General features: G+C 42.6%; 1 protein-coding gene across 1 annotated transcript in view; it reads left to right on the top strand.

Annotated features, from left to right (window-relative positions):
• Positions 1 to 22,369, top strand: part of ADAM12 (ADAM metallopeptidase domain 12) — a 324,566-nt gene that overhangs the window by 81,494 nt on the left and 220,703 nt on the right. Inside the window, exon 3 of the mRNA XM_031461975.2 lies at positions 5,445 to 5,518. Within this exon, the coding sequence (XP_031317835.1) occupies positions 5,445 to 5,518 (74 nt within the window). The remainder of the gene's footprint in view (positions 1 to 5,444; positions 5,519 to 22,369) is intronic.

The following is a 22,369-nucleotide window of genomic DNA, read 5'->3' as shown; positions in this document are numbered from 1 at the left end:
GCTGCAGCCTGAAGCATTTATTTAGTGCTGGAGAGGGATCGAGTTATAGCTGAGTCCCTTGAACGCAGTATTTTAATATTGTTCTGTTTGAAAAATCAGATCCCTCTGAGCTTGCAGTATCGACAGTTGAGATGAATGGCTGGCTCAGAACTGACCATCATCTTTGAAAGGGTAGCCTGGAAGTCGTTATGGAAGTGGGCTTGGCTATTGACCCCATATCTGATTTGTTAGTGCCTTTCCCTTCCTTCTGCCAGCTCAGTGCCACCTTATTTCAACTTCACGGTCAGGTTCAGCTTTTTCTATGTCATTGAAAATTGGCTATTCTTTAAGGGCATAAGGACACTAGGGAGATGACGCTGTGTATCATTCCATGCGTCAGAGGGGCAAAACGGTCATAAGCTTTCCTGCATCCATGAAAACCTGTATTTATTGACTTTTAGCGCCCATCATGGGTAAGGTAATTTAAATTCAAGTTTGAGTGAGCTCCCAATTACACAGATTAAAGAAAGGCAGCACAAGGGATAATGCTGAAAAGAAACAAACCGTAGCTAATCAATAAATCACGTTTTAAACATGTGTGTATACTACCAGTTAAGTGGGATGTGCTGGACAAGCGCATCGTGGGAGACCTCCGAAAGCGTACAGGGCAGCTGAGGGTCCAAGTGACAGGCAGTGGGGTCCGGCCAGAGCCTTACTTTGCAGACCTACCTGGGCAAACCATTGCCTGGGGGAACCTGGCCAAACTCATTTCCATGAAGAACTTACAAGGAGAGGGGCCGCGGAAGAAACTAAACCTGCTTTGACCGTGGACTTCTAGCTTCCAGAACTGTGCGAAAATAAATTTCTGTTAGTTAAGCTACCCAGTCTATGATATTTTGTTATGACAGCCTTAGCAAACTAATGCAGGGGGCTTTGAAGATTCTGGTAATATTTTGATTTTTCAGCTGAGTGGTAGGTACCCTGATGATCATTATACTGCTGTTTATACATTTTATATACTCTTTTGGATATGCTTTTCCCAATTTAAAAATAGAATTATAATGACTGTTAAAACATTTCTAGCATATTGATAAGCTTTGAATTGATTTCTTCAGCAAATGCAGTTCTTTAAGCATTCAATAAAAGACAGTTTCATTAGGGCAATCAGTATGTCATTTTTAAGAAAAGGAATGCTGTATTTAACCAGCACTAGTCCATCATCTCCAATGGCTGAAAATCAAAAGAAAATGGAGTGAATGCATGCTTTTAAACTAAGAAATCTAATGCAATTAGTGGTTTTGAGTTAAAATAGCTCTCTGTTCTCCATCTCCATTGATTTCTCCTGTACCATTCAGATCTCAACTAAAATATACAGATAAAGCTCTGCCTTCCTGGGGGAAAATCTATTCATTTGAAATATGTTGACATTACAACGTTATAACAGCTCCCGTAGGGACTTTATGTGGAATTAGTACAAATGTTAATGTTTAAACTAGCTGATTTTTTTCAGGGGGATAAAAAGGTGCTGCAAGTATTTTATTTTTACTCACAAGTATTAATTGTCAGGACTTATCTTTAAAACAGTGGTATGTATGTAAATATCTTAGGCAGACACAATTTGGAATTCAAGTAACTGTTATTCACACACACACATGCAAACAGACGTATTCACACATACACTGGATACATCTCGACAGAACGGAGATGTGTTTTTGTTCTAATATTTTATTGTAAGTGTAATTAATAGTGTTGTCTTACTAAGATATAAAGAGTGAGTAAAAAATGCAGACCATTCTATATGTGTTTGTAATTAAATCCAAGTGTCAGAAAGTTTGAGTAAATTTGGGTAAAAGTCCTTGTGACAGCCTCAAAAGCAAATCTAGGGCTGAGAAACACTTTTGTACGCTATAAATCTAAAGAAATGATGTGTGTTTAATGTTATATGGGAGAGGAATAGTGATATTGAATTTAAAAGTTCAGCAAATACTCAGAAATCCGTACAATTCTTATAAACACCAGGCAGGAGCAAAATACACCGAGGTAAGAAGCATGGTTTTCACTAGATCTCTAGATGTTTGTGTAGTCATTTGCTAGAATGAATCCATAATAAACAAAATCTATTTAAGCCCAGAAAGTATACTGAAGCATTTCATGTAAATGGAATTTACCGGTTTAACTCTCAAGCTTAAGTAACTACTTAAAAAATAAGACCACCCATTGATTAAAATTGAGAAGAGCTTTCTTAAAGCACATTAAAAAAAAATCAACTTCGGTTTGCACCTAATTTTATCTCCTGAAGGCACCAGTATTTAAAACAGTCTAATACGTGGGCAGCTGTTGGATGGTGCATATTTTAGGTCTTTATTGATGACTAAGGAATGTCCAATGAAGTTGGAAATGTCTGTGAACTTGCTGTGAAAATTGGAATGTTCCACATCTAGGTTGTCCAGTAGTGGTAGCCACCAATCACATGTTGCCTTTTTTTTTTTTGAAGTATAGTAGATTTACAATGTTGTGCTAATTCCTGGTATATAGCGTAGTGATTCAGTTATATATATATATATATATATATACATATATATATATATATACATATATATATATATAAATATTCTTTTCATATTCTTTTTTGTCATCAGCTGTTACAAGCTATATAGTTCCCTGTGCTATACAGTAGGACCTTGCTGTTTATCTATTCTATATATACTAATTAGTACCTGCAAATCCCAAACTCCCAATTTATCCCTCATCCTTTTTCGCCCCTGGTAACCACAAGTTTGTTTTCTATGTCTGTGAGTCTGTTTCTGCTTTGATTTTTTTAAAATAAAGATTAAAAAATTTCAGTTCTCTTAGAAATGCCTGCTGGACATGTGAAACCTCCATCTGAAACATACTAGCCTGGGTGAGGGGAGCTGGACATGACTGCCAGTTCCGGAATCGTGAAGGATGCCCAGGAGGAGGGGAGGTATGGGAGGGGCTTCGTAGAATAGCTTTGGGGTGGCAAATCGATTTTGACTTGGGTAAGGATTCTGAATCACTGACTTGGGCTCAGCAAGAGAGAGAGAGTGGCGTGTTCGAACCACCCTGGTTTAGGTCAGGGAGAACCTGGGGTAGGGGTGAGGGTTAAGGGACCCTGCCACGTGAATATGTTCCCAGGCCAAGGCAAGAAACTGGGAATTTCTGGGCCAGAATAGAGAATATAGATGCCTACCCACCATTAACAGACAGGCACACCCAGACTAGGGTTTCCTGGGACATAGAGGAGGGGGAGGACGGTGTCTGTCTAGCCAGAGGGAGAAGAGGCCGGTAGAACAACTGGCCCTATTTATTGATTGATTCTTTCATTCACCAAATATTAACTGATCTTCTATTATTTGTCTGGCACTTTCATGAGCATAATAAACAAGTTGACCTACAAGTCAACGTACTGAATTGTAACGAGTAGGAAGGAAGTCTTCCCTACAAGGAGGGAAAGGACAGGGGACTGGGAGAAAGAATGCCTGGAGAGAGGTGGATGTCATTAGCCTGGGGAGAGAGGTAAGGCTTCTTTGAATTATTTGTATTTAAGCTGATACCGAGTACAAGAGTAGAGAAAATGCATTCCAGGTAGAGGGAACAGAACAGCCTGTGCAAAGACTCAGAGCTGCAAAGGGGCTTGGCGTGTGGCTAGAACTGGGTGAGCAATGCATGTGGGTGTGGAGGGATATGAGGGTCAGGTCAGACGGGCACTAGAGGCCACGTTCAAGAGTTGACATTTTATCAGCAGTGCAGTGGGATGACACTCAGGCTTGACACAAGCAGGGGTTAAGTGGATGAGGTGGTTTTTTTTTAATTGAAATATATTGACTTACAATGTTGTGTTAGTTTCTGGTGTACAGCATAGTGATTCAGTTATACATATCTCTCTATATATATTCTTGTTCAATTTTTTTTCATTATTGGTTATTACAAGATATTGAATGTTCCCTGAACCACAAAGACCTTTTTGTTTATCTATTTTATATATAGCAGTGTGTATCTATTAATCCCAAACTCCTAATTTATCTCTCCTTTCCACCCCACTTTCTGTTCGGTAACCATAAGTTTATTTTCTGTGTCTGTGGGTCTGATTCTATTTTATAAATAGGTTCATTTGTATCATTTTTCTTTAGATTCCACATATAAGTGATATTACATGATATTTGTCTTTCTCTGTCTGACTTACTTCACTTAGTATGATCATCGCTAGTTGCTGCAAATGACATCATTTCATTCTTTTTTATGGCTGAGTAATATTTCATTATTTATATATAATGGATATTAAATATATATATATTTTTATATATACCACATTTTCTTTTTCCATTCATCTGTTCACGGACACTTAGGTTGCTTCCATATCTTGGCTACTGTAAATAGTGCTGCTATGAACATTGGGGTACATGTATCTTTTTAAATTAGAGTTTCCTCCAGGTATGTGCCCAGGAGTGGGATTGCTGGATTGTATGGTAACTAACTCTATTTTTAGTTTTTTAAGCAACCTCCATGCTGTTTTTCATAGTGGCTGCACCAATTTACATTCTCACCAACAGTGTAGGAGTGTTCCCTTTTCTCCATGCCCTCTCCAGTGTTTATTATTTGTAGACTTTTTGATGATAGCCATTCTGACTGGTGTGAGGTGGTCCCTCATTGTAGTTTTGATTTGCATTTCTCTAATAATTAGCAATGGTAAACATCTTTTCATGTGCCTGTTGGCCATCTGGATGTCTTCTTTGGAAAAATGTCTCTTTAGGTCTTCTGCCCATTTTTCAATTGGGTTGTTTGTTTTTTGGTTTTGGTTTTGGTTTTTTTATCTTAAGCTATGTGAGCTGTTTGTGGGCTGTGTTTTTTAAAATATCCTTCCGTAGCCATTGGAGAAGGAATGGGAGGAAAGCAGAGATGTGGAGGGACCCAGGTAGATGTGGAGGGACCCAGGTAGAAGGGTTTTGCAGCATCTAGGTGAGAGATGATTGTGGTTTGAACCAGAGCAGCGTGGAGAGATATCAGATCTGGACAATGGGAGATGTGCTGGGAGGGCAACTCAATAGGACCTTCCCATGGATCGGATGCAGTTGTTGAGGGAGAAGGACTTCACATTTCTGACATGAGCGGCTGGGGACTGAAGGTGCCCTTTCTAGAGACAAGGAATCTGAGGAAGAAGTTGATCATGGGAAACAGGGTTGAGTCAATAAGGATCCCAAGAGTGTGTGGCCAAAGGAAAGAAGTGCAAAGCCCAGAAGTGCGGGCATGTCACTTCCGTCTGGGAGGGTGATGTGTTTCCAGACCCTTGTCCTGGTTGTCCTGGCCTCACCTCAGGGTCTCAGAATGGTCCCAAGAAGAAAATGTTTTTTTCTCTCCCTCCATTGAATATGCCTACAGCGCATATTCGGATATTGGCAAGTCGGAGCAAAGTGGTTTTCAACTGACTTCCCTTATTTATCTTGCAGAATCATCCAGGAGTGTTGAATTTTCGAATACAACTGGAAAGCAAAGAACTGATCATAAATCTGGAAAGAAATGAGTAAGTCAAGTTAATTCCTGTTTATGGCATGATAGGAGAGAGTGAAGGCAGTGTGGACTGAAAAGTGCTGTGTAATTTACGTTGGCATTTAGAGACACAGAACTAAATGTGTGGATTCGTAATCCCAATTTGAATTTGAGGCTGGAATTAACTTCAAAAAAATGATCCAATGGATATATAAAGAATTTTATCACTCTAAAAAAGAACTTTCGGGCTCAGCAGGTTTTTCTCATAGTTCTGATGTTTCTTTTTTTCAGAGCCCAATTTTTTTCAAGGATAGAATTTAAGCATCCTCTGCTCTGTTCCAATAACAGTCTTTTATAATTAGTTGACTTTTGGCAATTCCTGGGTTATATAAGGAGAAACAGCTTCAAATGGGTAGAAACTCTTTTTTTCCTTGAGAAATAGCAAGAGTTTATTTTATCTTTCAGAGCTTGTCTCCAGTGGTATAAAGTATTTATTTTATCTTTTTATTGAAAAATTTGGCCCTGTTTTGCAAAATTATATAAATTTTCAGAAAATGGTATTATATTTTTTTCTGTGGCGCTTGGATGTTATTACATATTTTGTGTATGCTGTCCCAGGAGAAAAGTGTGCCTGCTTCAAGCCCTAAGTAAAACAACTCATATTCCTGTCATGTTTTTACCCTCTGTGGCTCTGCCCGTGGGTTCCTCAGATCGAAAGGACCACTTACTATTCCATTTGATTAGTCCCAGAAAAGAATCGAGCTTCCCTAAGAAGCAATCCGTATTTAAAGATATAAATCAAGCTCCCAAGTCATGCTTGATTCAAAATAGGAGTTTCTCTTTTCCACAATTATTGCGTCCTGTTCCTCACCCTTCAGTGAAATGCTGATTTTCTGCTGAGATGACAGTGTGGATAAGATAGCTTCCCTGGAATGAGTTCTGCAGAGATACCGAGTCATAAGCATCTGACTCAGCACCTCCGTGTAAATGAGTCAGATCTCTTACTTCCTTGTATCGGTGCTTGGATTTGAGGGTCCTGAGCAAATCGGGTGAACGAGATCGTGAATGGCCAATTCTCACATCCAGGGTCTGACGCCACGGCCAACAGCAATTATATATTTAAAAAAATAGATACAATTTTAAATGCATATGAATATGTATTAAAAAAATGAATGTGTTTTAAGTGAATATATGTAAAATAGCATGACCTGCGTCTTGGGCTCTGCATCTGCCTCTGCATTTCTTTCGTGTTTCCCCCCTTACCATTAGATGGGTTAACAGCCTTCGTGAGCAGTGAATAATGTGTTTTTAGCTTTTCTTGTGACTTGATGATCTTAAAATGGAGGTTCAGGCACAGATCGCGGATACCGAGGGCGCTGGGTGGAAGGTGTATATTGCTTTTGATGTGTCTCTTAGCAAAGTAAATATTTTCCTGCCCTTTTTTTTTTTTTCATGCAAAAGTACCATAGGACATCTTAATTTTTGCACGCTGCTGTCTGTACGTGGTTTTGAAAGTATCGCAGTGGATGAAACTAGGTATTCGCTGAAAGAACCAAAGAAGACAGGCTTCCGGTGGTGCTGTATTTCCTCGGTGGGGTTTTGGGACTGGCAGCTGGACTTGGGAAGTGTTTTTATCGTGACTGTTCCTGCTGTCAGCCTGTTGGAGGAATGTGGTGAATGTGTGAGTGAGACCGATCCTGGACCTTTAGATGCTGTGAGGGCTGCCGGTGGAGGGACGGAAGTGGACATAATAAAAACCTTATTTGTTTTCACTCTAAAAGGAATACATGTCCAGTGCAGAAAACTGAAAACCAAAGGGGTAAGAAAAACAGGAGCTGCCCCCGCTGCCCCCCCCCCCCGCCAAAAAAGTACCCCTACCACCAAACACAGCTCTGGTTAATATTTTGGTGAACGTTCATATAGAGTTTTTTCTTATAAAAAAGGAGTTGCTTCTGTTGTCTTCCTAGTTTATATCGTGGTCTGTGTGTAATCTGATTTACTGCTTTTTTCATTTACCTTTTTAATGGACATACTTTTTCATTAAGAAATGCACTGCTTAGAGTCCATCTGGTTCTCTGAGTCGGTAAAGTGATTTACCAGCCTTATTCATGGCTCCCTTTGAAAATGATTTAGGCGGATGGCATGGTGCACGCTGACTACAAGACAGCAGCTAATTTGTATAAGAGATCATTTTAAAGGGTGCCTTCATTTGCTCACCTCCATTCCTGGGCCTTTCACAAAATAATCTCAGAACTAGAAAAGTGGAAAACATAAAACGACCTCTTTTTTATTTATTTCTCTCTTCCCAACTTTGCTGTCAACGTACATTTAGAAAAATACATGGAGATCATTTAATATGTTCCTGTGATATTTCATGGCTTTGTTTCAGTTCTGCTACTTACACTAACTGTGGCGATTTTGTTTTGTTAAAAATAAAACTTTCAAAACTAGAGCATGGCAATATTACTATTTTAATAATCCACCCCTCCAAATACTTCAGTATAACAAATTTTTTTAAAAGGTTACATGTGTTTTCCAGAAGAACTTCACTTTTGAGACAATGAATAACAAAAAAAAATGTACAATTTTATAGGTAGAATGAAATGTTTGCACCCTTCTGGCTCTTAAAGCTGTCAGGCACAGCAGGTAATCAACCATCCCAGTATAAAACAGAATTTTTAACTTGCCCAGTATATCCAATTAGAGAATTTCTCCAAATGAAGCTATAAGAACCCAAAGACGGATGTGCGAACAAGCAAGGTAAATGCAAATATTTAACAACCAGCAGAGCAGAGAGCCTGACCAATCAGATAGTGACCTGGTCAGTATCCGGCTTCAGGTGGGAATCAGCCCTGTGTTCAAGGATGCTCACTGCAGGATGTTTTACCTAAAAGGACGTCAATAGGAGACTGATTAACTAACGCACGACTCAGCTATTAAAGGACTGCACGGTAGTACATCTAAAGGCGATGATGGAGATCTTTGCAATGAGGAAAAGCACGGATGGTATAATCCGTGTAAACGGCATGTCAGATCATCGTTTACATGGCATTCAGTTTTTATCTCAAAATTACACTCATGTCCACATTTACTAGAAAAATTCGGAAGATATTTACCTTATTAATGTTTTACAACCGGAAAATATTATTATTAAAGTTAGGAAAACTTTTTATTCTGGGAAAAAGCTGCTGCGAAAACTTGAAGATGGTTGAAAAGAATGTTGAAGCATTTATTATTCATAGAAAGGGAAGGGTGGATGTTAGAAAGGCCTCCGGAAACTTCCACAGGGCGAAAGATCTCTACCCACTGACTATGTCCAGAAATCTATTTTCGTTAAAAACCTGCTTAATCATGACCAAAATGGAAGTGGCCTCAGTGCCTTAAATCCTAAAAGCCGTGATCTAAAGCTCATGGTGAAAGGCACGTAGGTCCCCTTAGTCAGAAACCCTCCGTATAAACCAACTCTTCATGAAGCAGGGCTGAATTCGTGTTGTGTGGTTGTTTCGGGGAACCTGTTTTATTTGCCTTTTAGCATCTTTAATTTGTGCAAAGATCTGGTGCTGTTCACTTAAGTCTGTGTTTGTGTAGCCATCATTGAATGTTTAAAGCAGTTCAAAGCTTCCCACGAGAAGCGTTTTTCACAGTGTTGCTGCCTGCCTGTGGACCTAACTGCAGGACCTGGCGTTACACCTTCCATAACTCTGCTGTGTCCCCACGGACTCCCAGGCCATTGCTCACACAGGTGCTCGGTGCAACTGCGTCTTTGATCAAAATGCTTTATTGGACAGGCTGGCCAGCTTAGACATCCATTTTTCCAGTTTAGGATAATGAAAACTGATGGCGGTAGATCTCACTCCCTGCAGTATCTCAAACCCACCGAGCTTTCGCCTTCCAAGCCCTTTCCGTCACTGATGGAGGCAGTTGCCGGGGGAAGTCCGTGGCCCACTCGATTTCTATCTGGGGTGTCTCTGAGCTAGAAGAACTTTGGCACTGACTTTTCTCCCGTCTGGAATAATTCCAGACATCTCTTAAGGGGCCACTTGAATGAATATTCACTCTAACGCAGTTGCAGAAAGGAGTATTTTAAATTTGTCAAACATGGGCATCAATCTTTGAGCAGGCATTTATCAGACAATAGCTCAGAGTATCAGGATGCAGGATGGAGATTTTCAGCCAGGGCAGAGACAACACTGGGTAGATTAGCAGGTGGCTGAATAACTACGCAGAGGATATTCATCCATCGTTCAGGTTGAACCAAACGGTGCCGGACTGGTGGACCGAGATTGCTGGCAGTGGCGGTAGAGCTGTGCACACGGCCTCATCCTGGCCCACAATTTTGTCAGCTCATCTCTATGAAGACATACAAGGTGCGTTGATCAGACTTCTTGGCAACACAAAGCTGGAGGGTGAAAACTGTTCGGCGTGGCAGAATCTGGATTATGGAGATTTTAGCAGTTTATATCAATGGGCCAAAACTAACAAGATGAGATTTAATGGGGATAAATGTAAAGTCCTATGCTTGGGTTAACAAAAAAATAAACCTTGTAAGTTCAGAAGGAAGTTGACTAGTAGTCCTTGTGATGAGACCTGCAAACTCAATGTGACCCCCTGAGGTGATGTGTTTGCTGAAAGATGGCTGCCACCCATGTGTGCTCAGGTGCCGGGGCTGGGTCCCGACTGAAGAGGTGTCCTGCTGTGTGGTGACCCCGCTCAGGCCACACGCAGAGCCCTGACCTCTGCACTGTTTCAAGCACGATGTTTGAGAGCTGCCTACCACTGTTCTCATGGCACAGTTGGACTCTCATCACCTCTCCCACCAACCAGAAACGTCCTTTAGGTCAGGAGCAGGGTCCTGATGCCCCCCTCCACCCTCTTGCACATGGGCCGGCCTGTGGTGGGCACCTTCTGGCACTCAAAGATGTAAGTGATGGAACACGGACAGCCCGGACCCAGCCAGAAGTGACTCAGCAGGAGGTTAAAGGGCTGTCCTGGGTGGTGCGAGAAACTACCCAGTCAAGGGGAAAACTTATGGAAAAAACACAGGGTTTGGCATCGAGAAACCAGGTTCTGAAACCCAGCTTTGGTTCCAACTACAAGCTGCTTGTATCCTAATGTGCAAAATGGAATAAAAGCCTGTGTACGGTCAGTGCCGAGAGATTAGAGCTCGTTATTTTTAATGATCAGATTTGAATGATTCAGTGACATATTCTTGTGGATCCAGTGACATTAGTTATTTCACCCAATTATATCCTTGGCTTCATCATAACCATGTCCTGTTTCAAATGTCCTAAATTAACGGAGGTCAGGTTATGCCTAATCTTTGCCTATAAGTCTCGATGCTGGCCAAACATCTCGATTCTGACAAGAGCTGGAAAGGGTGAGTTTGCTAATCCTTTGGGTCCCTGTTGCTGTCATGGTCTTAATTTCACAATCTTGACAGCCTCAGGAATTAGAATTTTTAAATCTTTGTGCGGAGAGTACTGTTTCTTCCCATTTCTTCTCTTACAGAAGCCGCCTCACCTGCCTGTCAGAACCTCCAGCCTTACTTTGCTGGGGGGGGGGTTCTCATTATTGACTAAACCAATGAGGGCAAAACCAAATCTCAGAAACTTTACTCTCTCATCTCATGTTTTACCTCTCAGCTTCCCTTCCGCCACTCACAAATCTTTGTCAGAGTCTTTATCCATTCAAATGATTCATCACAGTAATCAATAATAAATCAATGCAACCGTTTCTTTATTTATTGAGTCATTTATTCACAGACATTTATTTAATACCAGACACTATGGTTGGCACTGGCGAGAGAGTCGTCAGCAAGGTCAAGTCCTCGTCCTCTTGGAGGTCAGTCCAAGGAGCCCCACGCTAAACATCATCACAAAACAGTGCTGAGTGACAGCGGTGCTAAGGGCAGAGGAGGACAAGCAGGAGACCCAGCCTCATCTAGGGAAGGAGGTGTGTAACGAGGCCACATCTAAGCTATACGTGAACAGGGTGAGCCAGGCAAAGGGGGACAGAGTGCAGGGGGTTCTGCAGGGAAGGATGAGCGTGTGGAAAGTTCCTGAGGGCAGGGGAGGAAGCGTTGAAGTGTTTCAGAAATGAAGACCATCAGTGTGCTGGTGAGCAAGGGGGAGACAGGGAGAGAGAAATGGCAGCCAGTCCATGCGGGACTTGGGCTCCAAGGTAAGACCTCCTATGTTTCCCAAGGACCGTGGTGCCCGGTGGAAGCAGGGCCTGTGAGCAGGGCAGTGGGCCTCAGAGAAGGGGGCAGATGAGAAATGTTCTGGAGGGAGAATGGACAGCAGTTGAGCCAGAAGCCCCAGTCGTTATGGAAGTGGGCTTGGCTACTGACCCCATATTTGATTTGTTAGTGCCTTTCCCTTCCTTCTGCCAGCTCATTGCCACCTTATTTCAACTTCATGGTCAGGTTCAGCTTTTTTCTGAGTCATTGAAAATTGGCTCTTCTTTAAGGACATAGAGACAGCAGGGAGATGACGCTGTGTGTCGGTCCATGCATCAGAGGGGGAAAAAGTCATAAGCATTCCTGCATCCATGAAAACCATCCATTTATTGACTTTTAGCACCCATCGTGGGTAAGATAATTTAAATTCAAGTTTGTGTGGTGTGATGGGGAGGAAGGTGTCAAGGATCATTCTTAGACATGAAATGCTGGGAAAACAGTGATGATATCCAATCAGAACAGAGAACCCTAGGAAAGGACTGAGCACTTGCCCTCTGAGCAGTGGTCAGGGACACAAAGACATTGATTATAATAGACATGGTCCTCTGAGTCTTGGAGGAAGGTGGACATTTGGATCTAACAGAATCTGGTCTGGAGGTGACTTGTGGAGGATTATCATGTGGAACTGCACATGGCATTTCTTTAGGATCCATGAATACTTGAAGCTGACCAAAGAATATTAGTGGCGGAGGGCTGTGAACTGGAGTGCATGAGCCTGCGGTGGGTGGAACATCAGGAGACATTGGCCGTGGCCCTGAGAGCATCTGAATAGCTGTCACAGCCCCAGGCGGTGTCTATGCTTCATGTAATATCCAGGCAGGAGCCAGGTGGGGCGAGCCTGTGGCTCCAGCTCACTCCCAAGTCCTATTCCATGGCCTTCCTATCATCTGCCTCCATGCAGCAGGTGTGCCCCTCCACCGCGAGCACACGTGGACTCTCGCCCTCCTTCCAGTCTAGGGCATTTGGGGGGACCACCAGCATCAGGGCTACCTGGGGAGCTTATTCCAAAGGCCCCTCTTCTCTCTATTGGGCCAGAATCCCCAGTGATAGGACGTGGGGCTCTGTATTTTTAACATATTCCGCAAGGAGTTATATTCATACTTTAATTGGACAGCCATTGGCCACGTGAAGCCATTTAAATTAATTTTAGAAGATTGAAACTCTAGTTCCTCGGTCACACTTTCCACAGCTGAGGTGTTTGATAGTCACGTGTGGCTATAGGAACATTTCCATCGTGGCAGGAGGTTCCGACGGCCAGTGCTGGGACGGGCAGGGAAACACCAGCTGTCCAGCTCCTGCCGGTATGGGGTTTCTGTCTTGGCTGATGCATGGTCCCTGGTAATGTTCTTTCCTACAGCAAGTTAACGCACCTCTTCAGGTTGCCTAATTCCTGCTTAATAAGCTTCATCCCTTATTTTAGGGAACCAGGCAGCACCAGAGGGGTCACCTCTGCACTTTGATGAAGGGGAGAAAGTACGGTAGAAAATCAGACTCTAAGTATGACTATAGGCTCGTGGAATTGACGAGAGTTATATGGACTTCAGCAATCTTCTAACTAGACCAAGCTCCTTCTGATTTCTGTTAAAATCTCTTAGCATTAACATTTAAGATCTTTCTAACTGGGCGGTTTTCTTTCCCCCCTGAATAAGAACTAAATTCCCTTGCACTTCCCTCCTCTTGTCAGCCTTTGAAGTTATACAGACATTGGAAAAGGTCAGAACACCGTTTTTAGAGTGTTTGGTCTCCAACCTGACTTAACTTTAAAGTGCCTAAACCAGTTAAGATCAACCTTTTCAAAACGGCGCCCCGCTGGGTGCCAATTTGAGAGTGTGGCATCCTTGAAAGGACTTCTTTAAATTTAGAAGGATTTGAAAAGGCCATTTGACATGACAGTGTGTCTCCAGGTCTAACTGTGTCATGCGCCATCGTGTCCGTCTTGTGCTGTGGGCTTGGGACTTTCTGACGAAAGCTCTGCTGTGTCCTCGGGGTTCCTCTCCGGAACTACATTCCAGATGGAGAATGATGGTTGTCCCGGCCATTTCCAGATGGCCTCCGGGGGCCGAATGGAGAGCCAGTGCTGGCTTTGTGGTTGTCATTTCACCGTCCCCGTCCCTGCAGCATGGCCAGGGGTGGTTATGTGCAGATATGAGTGTATTTATGACAAGCCTCTTGCCTTTCCTAGTTGCCATGTCCTCGACAGAAAGGCCACGATGCCTCTGTTTGGGTGACATAATGACTCTTCATTAATCACATGGGACAATAAATAAAATTAACTATCCAGAGAGCTTGAAACACTTGTTGACAATTGGAGTGTTTGAATCAGGGTATACATACAGTCTCCAGGTTACGTTCGGTTGCTACATCGAAGTCTTTTTATATATATAGGTTCTGGTTCCCTCTTTTTAAGTCTTAATTTAATTTTTAATTTTGGGGAGGGTAGTTAGGTTGTTTTTTTTTTAAATTTACTTGTTTATTTTAATGGAGGGACTGGAACTCAGGACCTCATACATGCTAAGCATGTGCTCTACCACTTGCTACCCCCCGACCCTGCTCTTTTTAATTCTTAAATCCTGCAGTTCTTGTGAGTGACACCAGGTTGCTTGCCCGATAGAATTTTTCAGTCTCGATTTTGCTGATTTCATCCCCATGGTGCCGTCCAGCCCGTTCCTCTGTCCCCTGTGCTTTCTGTTAACCAGTAGCTAGATCTACAGCCTTGAGCAGATTTGGGTTCTGGTGTTTTAGCAGGACTACATCGTAGGTGGCACTGCGTCTTTCTCTTGTATCATGTCAGGCGTTCTCTGGCCTCTGCTTGTCTCATTTTTGTGATATTGGATGGATTGCTGCGTTCAGAGGTCATTCTGATGCTTTCATTATAAAGCCCCACACTAACCTTCACCTGCCAGAGTCAGTGGCCTTTACCAGTGAATGCCTAGATCAGTTCTCTCTTTAGCTCTAGCAAAGGGGTGATGTTCTAATTCTGTTGTTCTTCGTTTTGTTAGCTGGGATTCATTTAGAGAACCACTTTCCCTCGTCAACTACTGGTTTCCCCTGAGGCTTGAGGTAAAAGGCAGGATACACTCCTTAGGGAACTTCTCTCATCATTGCTCTGCCTTTGCTTATTGGTAACCACTGTATCCCCATATGTAGTATCTCACTCTTGGGGGTTCACTCCATGGCCCCTTGTTGGGCACCCCCATTTGTGACAGGCTCTTTGGGGGTGCAGAAGTGTGCCAGAGCTTGTCCTTGAGCAGCTGCTGCAGTGCGGGATATAAGTCTGACCCTGAAACCACTCCACAGAGCCCCTGATTTTCTTGTCCTTTTAAAATCAGATGCATCCCTGCATCCTGCTTGGAAGCACGTGCTCAGGGGTTAGAATAGAAAAGCAGGAACTGGTTCCAGCATTGCTGGCACGAAAACTGGTCTGAATTGGGGTCCAGACATCGCCTGTCCCTTCAAGGGCTGTTTCCATGCCAACAACAATGGCAAATTAAAGCAACTGTTTCATTGGCAAGCAGATTTAGTCACACTGAAGGAAAAGAGTGGTAGGTTCCTTAAAGACCTGTGACCTGGAAGGATGCAGAGGCTAGCCACACTTGTTCAGGTGCACCCAAGAAAAACAGAAAGAGCCTTTATCTAAAAATGTTATGAAATAGTCACTTTCCCCTCTCAGTGTGCTGGTGGATTTCACTGTGGGATGAAGTGGGTTTACTGTAAGGGGAAAATAAGAGTTTCTTTCTTTCTTTCTTTCTTTTTTTGTGGGTGATTTTCTTCCTTATGAAAAACATGTGGCAGATAGAAGGGGATATAAAGCCAAACCCCCACAGCAGGGAAATTATTTTGGGAGATGATTTATTTATGCATAGAGTTATTTTCACAGCCCTTCTGAGGCCATCTCTGCAGTCTTAACTGGCCTAGAGGATTTTGTTGGTCAGTTTCTTGGTTTTCTTTGAAAAGTCTGACAGGCTCCCAAGGAAGTTCCCTCTGTGTGGTGTTGGCAGCCAGGCAGCACCCATTTAACAAATCTCAATCCCACAAAAGTTCCCTTGGGAGTTCTGGGATGTGGTTTTTATGTGCAGTTTTTACAAAGTAAAGAAATTAATATTTTCAGTAAGTCCCAATGCTATTGTACATTCATACTGACAAAATATACAGAATGTTAGAAGGTTGGTTAAATGAAAAAAATATTTAGTGACATTAACTACTTACTTCAAGTACTGTGCTTACAATTTAATAAATACGTTTAAGATACATTTAAATTATGGATCAAATTTATTATCTTACCTAATAGAATGATGCTTATGACTTAATTCCATTACTCCTTTTAATCTAAAGATACTTCTTAATGCAAAAGCCTGTATTTTTTACATTGGACCATCAATTACTTATATAGACGTTACACAAATCTCTTTTTGTTTATAAAATTAATGCTTTTAAAAAAAAGAGCATTTTAACAAAAGGCAAAGGCTTAAAGTTGAATCATGTGTGGGAAAAAAAGAAAGGAATAAAGATTTCTGAGCAGGAAAAAAAAAAAAAGCTGATGCCTTTTCCCAGGTAATTTTTGCAAGTTAGAACCTAAGTATAATGACTGATGTAGATGGCAATGTGTTATTAATCAGTTAAATAATTAGTTGGTTTATGCCCTATCGTATCACAGAGAAAAACCAAGTTTGCTAAAAAGATACATAAACTAATTAATTGACCTTCTCCAGATGTATAGACTATCCCATCCCCCAGTACACTAATGCTTCTGTATTTCACTCCATTTTCAGAGAAACAATTGTAGTTCATACTGCTAGAAATGATGAAGATGACCATTTGGGGAAGAATAATGTTATGCCTGTCATTGCTTTACTTTTTATGTGTTCAAGTGCGAAGAAGATTTAGTGTGTTATAAAGGAGAAGCATTAGAACCGAGGAGACGGAAACATGAAATCTCTGGTGTATGTAAGCTTTGTGACTTTAGGCAAATTAATCAACCTCTCTGTACCTGGCTTCTTTCATCTGTAATCTGAGGATAATAATGCCTTATCAGTTTGGGGACCAGGTTGGACGGTTTTCAGGAGCACATTTCCACTCTAAGATCTATGGCCTCAGTAATTTCCCGAATTAGTTTATGTTCTTACTTCTCCCAGAGGAATTCTTGAACTAATCACACTGGAGAAAGCATACTTACGATATTTGATGTGGAGTCGTGTAGAGCAGATTGTATTTAAGCATCGAGACCGATTAAACAATTCCTACGAGAGCCAAGGTTTCTTCTTTAGTTGGACTTCAGTGAGCCAGGAAACCTTTATCAGTAACTCCTTCCACATGGCCCTGAGCTCCGCTCCCCTGAGACCTAAGAATTCCAGCGTGCATCTCTGTGCTCGGAGCAGCCTGTCGGGAGATTTAAACACGTGAGATTACATGTCAGAAGGAGATGTGTGCACTCGGGGAAGCGTGTGGCCAGCACCGTGAGACAAGCCTGGGATACCCACTCTCCAGGATGGAGACCCACTCTGGTGGGAGGTGCCCAGGGGAGGAGGCGACCCCACAGTCTGATGACCTTTGATGGAAGTCGGGGGCCTTCAAGATGTGCTGATATGTGATCGCGACCTTAATCTCCTTAAAGCCTTTGAAAGTTATTTTAAAAACAAATATGGTGATAGAAGAAAGGCAGCAAGGAGCCTCCAGATTCTAGTTATGCTGTTTCTCAAACCCAGTGATGGATATGTGAGTGTTCTCTTTAGAGCTCATTTTTTACATTCTTTTGTATGTGCTCCATAGCCACAAAATTAAGCACTTTTTTTTTTTTGTGGCAAAACCTACCCACTTCTCTTGTCCACACTCAAGAGTGACCAATACTGCTTTTTTGAACACATGTTTCTTCTTCCCTTCTGACCTCTTTGAATGGAAATCGTAATGGATTTGCAGAGGGCGCTGTCATTGGAATGAATTTAAGAAAAGTGATCATTTTCTGTTGCCAAGAACAAGAATGGGCTAAATATTTTGGTGAATTGACATCTTTTTTTTCTTTACTCATTGCCATGGGATTCCTATAAGTGGAGATAGTGAAAGCAAACACAAATATTATATGAAGAGTGGGGTTTCTCAGAATGTAGCTGTAATTAAATTTCTGTACTGACATAAATAAATACACTTATATATCCTCACACATTCTGTAACATATGATAATACATAAATATCGGTCATTATAGGATGCAGTGGTTCATTTTGGTAGGTTGAACCAGTAACCAATGTACTATGTTTAGAAAAATCTATTAGTTCATGCTGTACTTTCAGTGGCTTTTCAAAAAACTCTACAGCAGTGTAAATGTGACTCATGCCCTGGAAATAATCTGTATATTTTGTTTTAGAAACAGAAATTAGGGCTCCTTTGAAGGTAAGATTGAATGTTATTTCCTCCCAACCTTTATATGTAGAGTATTAAAAAGTATTATAATCCTTTTTTATTAATGGAGAAAAAGACTTCCAGTCTGGGATGTGTTCTGCCATTTTTACTTTTCACATTTTGGTATTGAGGTGCTTGATGCTCTCCGTAACGCACGGACTGTTTATTCTTGTGTGTTTGTGTATTGGTTCATCCATTCAACAAACAACACATCAGACGTTGCTCTGGGCACTGGGATACGGAAGATGGGCTTGTCTGAATTGATTTAAAACAGATACTCACCATGGGGCATTGGGAAATTACAGTTTCTGATTAATGTAACAGGGAAATTAGAGAAATAGTATATTTCTCTTCCTCTTCCAGTCTTTGTCCTGCCTTTTTCTCCAACTGATTGAGTAATGTTTGCCTCTTTCTAAGTATAATCTTAGTTGCTTTAAATTTACCAGTATCTGTAGCATGTGTGCATACATATTAGTAGACACGCATACACATATATTGTATATATGTGTACACAAATATATAACTATATATGACATACCACACAATTGTCTATTTCCTATGTGTGATCTGTGGATGGTCTGTTTCTGTCACAGTGCCTTTGGGGCGTCATGACAGGGGCAGATGTCATCGCTGTGGCTCTGCCAAAGCGAACCCCCCCTGTTTTAAGACCGATGATCTCGGGGTTTGAACACAACTCTCCTCTTTGGGACTGTGGCCGTAGTCCCCACCGGTTCATGTCAGGTTTTCATATTGCCTCCTTCACAGCCTGAAAGCCATCCGAACAACTAAATGGCCTGAAGGAAAGAGTCGAATTGCGAGTATAACCCTCTATGTGTTCAGAATGCGGGAATCTGCTCGCCTTTAAAGATTTTTTTTTTTTGCTTCCAATTTTTATTTTTACCCTTTTCCCCGGGAGTCCAGTTTCTCTAAACGAGAACCAGATGACAATCGGCGATTAGTCCCTCCAGTCTCCTGTCCTCACGTGAAGCTTTCTTGGTCCCCATAGAGAATTTTTAAGTGTTTGGGGCTGTCCCAACAGCTCTCCCTTTGGACTCTGCTGTGAGCACTCACCATTTTTGATTTATGAGAATTCCAGGCAGGAACGGAGATCAACTTTTCAAATGCAAAGTTGCATCCAGGTTTGCCTGTGAACACAGATAATTCAGCAGGCGGCTTTGAGAGGTGGCTCCAGGTAATCTGTTCTATTTTCCCAGAACAGACTGGACAGCAGAGAGGAGACCAGTTGGTGGTTCGGGAACATCTGTGGCAAAACGGCTGGTGTGCTTGTAGACGGTGACTCAGGTGTTACCTGGTCACCGGGGGTGGCTGCTAACCTCAAAGGCTGGATCGTGACCTCTGGAGTCATCCCAACTATGCACATCCAGAAATTATTCTTGACAGGACTTCTGAGGTCTGAGTCACTGCGATCAACCTCACATGTGGCAGACATCTAAACTGGAATTGTTCTCAGAAGCCCTGGGCAGTCGAGTCAATGATCAGGACTGGAAGAAGGGGCAAGGCTAAGCCATCCAGAGGAGCGTTGGGGAGACAGTCAGGTGGCAAAGCCACAGCCCTGGAGGGAGAGGTCAGACTCGGAGCTTCCACACTGTTTACTCTCTGTGGGACTCTGGTCAAATGCTTAACTTCTCTAAACCTCAGTTTCCTCATCTCTGAAATGGGAATAGTACGCCCTTGAGTTGAGGTGGATTCGGTCATGTGATCCTAGTATGGCATGTTGCCGAGTGCCCAGCCTATAATAATGCTTAATAAATTAGCTTTGTTTTATTTTTACTTAAAAAAATTTTTATACAATTTTGAAAGGTTAATTTCCATTTACAGGCATTACAAAATATTGGCTGTACTCCCTGTGTTGTGCATGCGCCCTGAGCCTGGCTCACACCCGGTGCTTTGCACCCCGCCCCTCCGGCCTCTGTGTCGCCCCTCCCCCCGTTGATAACCACTGATTTGTTCGCTGTGTCTGAGTCTGCTGCTTTTTTTGTTATATTCACTAGTTTGTTGTATTTCTGAGATTCCACATATAAGTGACATCATACAGTATTTGTCTTTCTGTGTCTGACTTGTTTCACTTAACATGATGCCCTCCCAGTCCATCCATGCTGCTGCCAACAGCAAAAGCCATTCTTTTCTATGGCTGAGTAATATTCCAATGTGTATATGTATGTGTACACGCCACATCTTCTTTATCCAGTCATCTTGTCTCCTTTGGACCCTTCAGTTGCTTCCAAATCTTGGCATTTGTAAATAATGCTAGTGAACACTGGGGTGCATGTATCTTTTCCAATTGTTAATTCAGGGCAGAGCAAGGCCCAGTGAGCCACTTCTGCTGACAACAGGCCCCTGTTCCAGGGACCAGAACCTCGGCGGCCCCCACGGTCAGCATCACTCCCTCCTCAACTGTGCTGGGTGAGCCCGCCTTGTTCCTGTCTCTGTGGCTGGACACCCCACTCTGGATTTCTCCAGAGCTGCCCTTTCTGTTCCCAAGACCCTCTTTTGGCCGTAGAGGTCGTACCTGTCGGACTGCTGCTGGCCCCCGAGGTCTCCAAACGCACCTTCCAGCCTCTGCCCTGGGAGGCCACTCGTTGCTCAAGGGGGACTTCCGTGGGTAAAGGGAGAACTCCCCCCTTTCCCCCAGTTTTGCTGAGATACAGCTGACATGCAGCACCGTGTAAGCGTCAGGTGTAGAGCGTGATGACCTGACTCACAGGCGTCACGAGCTGATCATCACAGCAAGTAGTGACTGTCCATCATGTCATAGAAAAAATAGAAAAAAATCTCCCTTGTGATGAGCACTCTTAGGATTTACTCTCCTAGCAGCTTGCACTTGTCATGTGCAGCAGTGTCAGTCATCTTTAGCACGTGGTACATGGCATCCCTAGAGCTTATCTGTCTTATACTGGACCTTTGTACCTTTTGACCATCTTCATCTAGTGCCCGCCCCTACACCCTGCCTCTAGTAACCACAGATCTGATGCCTTTTTCTATGAGTTTGTTTGTTTTTGAAGCGTCATGGTCGGAACTCCTCCCTTTCCTATTGATTTCCTGGTTTAACCCACAGAGAAAATGTTCATTCCCTTTATTTCTAAGTTCTTCAAGGAACCTGTCACCATTGCACCTCCCTGGCTTCCTCCTGCCACTAACGGGCCAACTCTATTTCCCTCAGTTTAGCTGAAAGACATTTTTTTTTTTTCAGTGTTAAGTTTTTGTCCCACCAAACCAGGCGATGAGGGTTTTGAAACTTTTTCAGGAAGAGATCCGCCAGCTAAGTCAGTTGTATCGCACCGGTTTAATCTTCAGAGGGTCCTTTATTCCTTCAGAGGTTGGCGGAGGGGTGCTCTCTCTAACCCATGTGTAGACAGTGACGAAGTGTCGTTCAAGGCCACGGAGGCGGAGGACGAGAGAACCCAGGGCGGCAAGCTCACATCTGCGCGTCAAGCACTGGAACTGCGTTTTCTCACGTGAAAGGTTTAGCTGTCTCAGACCCGATCGCAGGGCTGAGAACTTTGAAGTGAACAAACAAACAGACATGAGTGACGTCCTGTTTTCTGTTATTAAGGAAAACACGCCGTACCTCTTTGTAGTAAACAAACTTTGCAAACATCTTGAAAAGAGGGTTTTTGGAGCCACCAGGGCTCCTGCTCATTGTGTGAACTTATGATTCAACTGGACTGAGTCTTATTTGTCCTCTTAAATCTCCTTTTTTGAAAACGTGTTTTTGTTCTGTGTCGCGTTCACTTGGATCTCCAAGAAATTTATTTATTTTATCAGAAAAATGGGAAGCAATCAGCTAGGAATCTGATCATCGTGATGAAACCCGGGCTGTGCTGTGTGAACATAGGAACTGACCTCTCTAAGCCTCAGTGTGGTGTCTGTAACACGGGGATCACCAAGATTATCCTTTTGTTGAAAGAATTAAATCAGAAGTCCATGAAAGGACTTAGCCTAGATCCCAAGGCATAATTAATGTCCCTTAAATGTTAGCTGGTATTAATTCAACCAATACTTTAGCTTCTCCACTATAGAGCAGGCATTGTGCAAACACAGGGGTACAGTGGGGAGCAAAGGAGGACCAGTCTTGTCCCCTGAGAGTTTGCAGATTATTGGGTCAAATGAGTAAGGCTGCAAAGAATGAATTAGGCTGCTATTGCTTCTGACAGTAGAAACGAGAGCAGGAAAGGTATCTTGGTCTTGGCAAACCAGGAAAGGCACCATCACCTGTGGGAGCAGCCAGGTGAGTT

This window comes from Camelus dromedarius, chromosome 8 (assembly GCF_036321535.1).
Source record: "Camelus dromedarius isolate mCamDro1 chromosome 8, mCamDro1.pat, whole genome shotgun sequence".
NCBI lineage: Eukaryota > Metazoa > Chordata > Mammalia > Artiodactyla > Camelidae > Camelus > Camelus dromedarius.
Note: the sequence above shows the minus strand (reverse complement) of the source record. Positions and strands in the feature narration are given on the sequence as shown.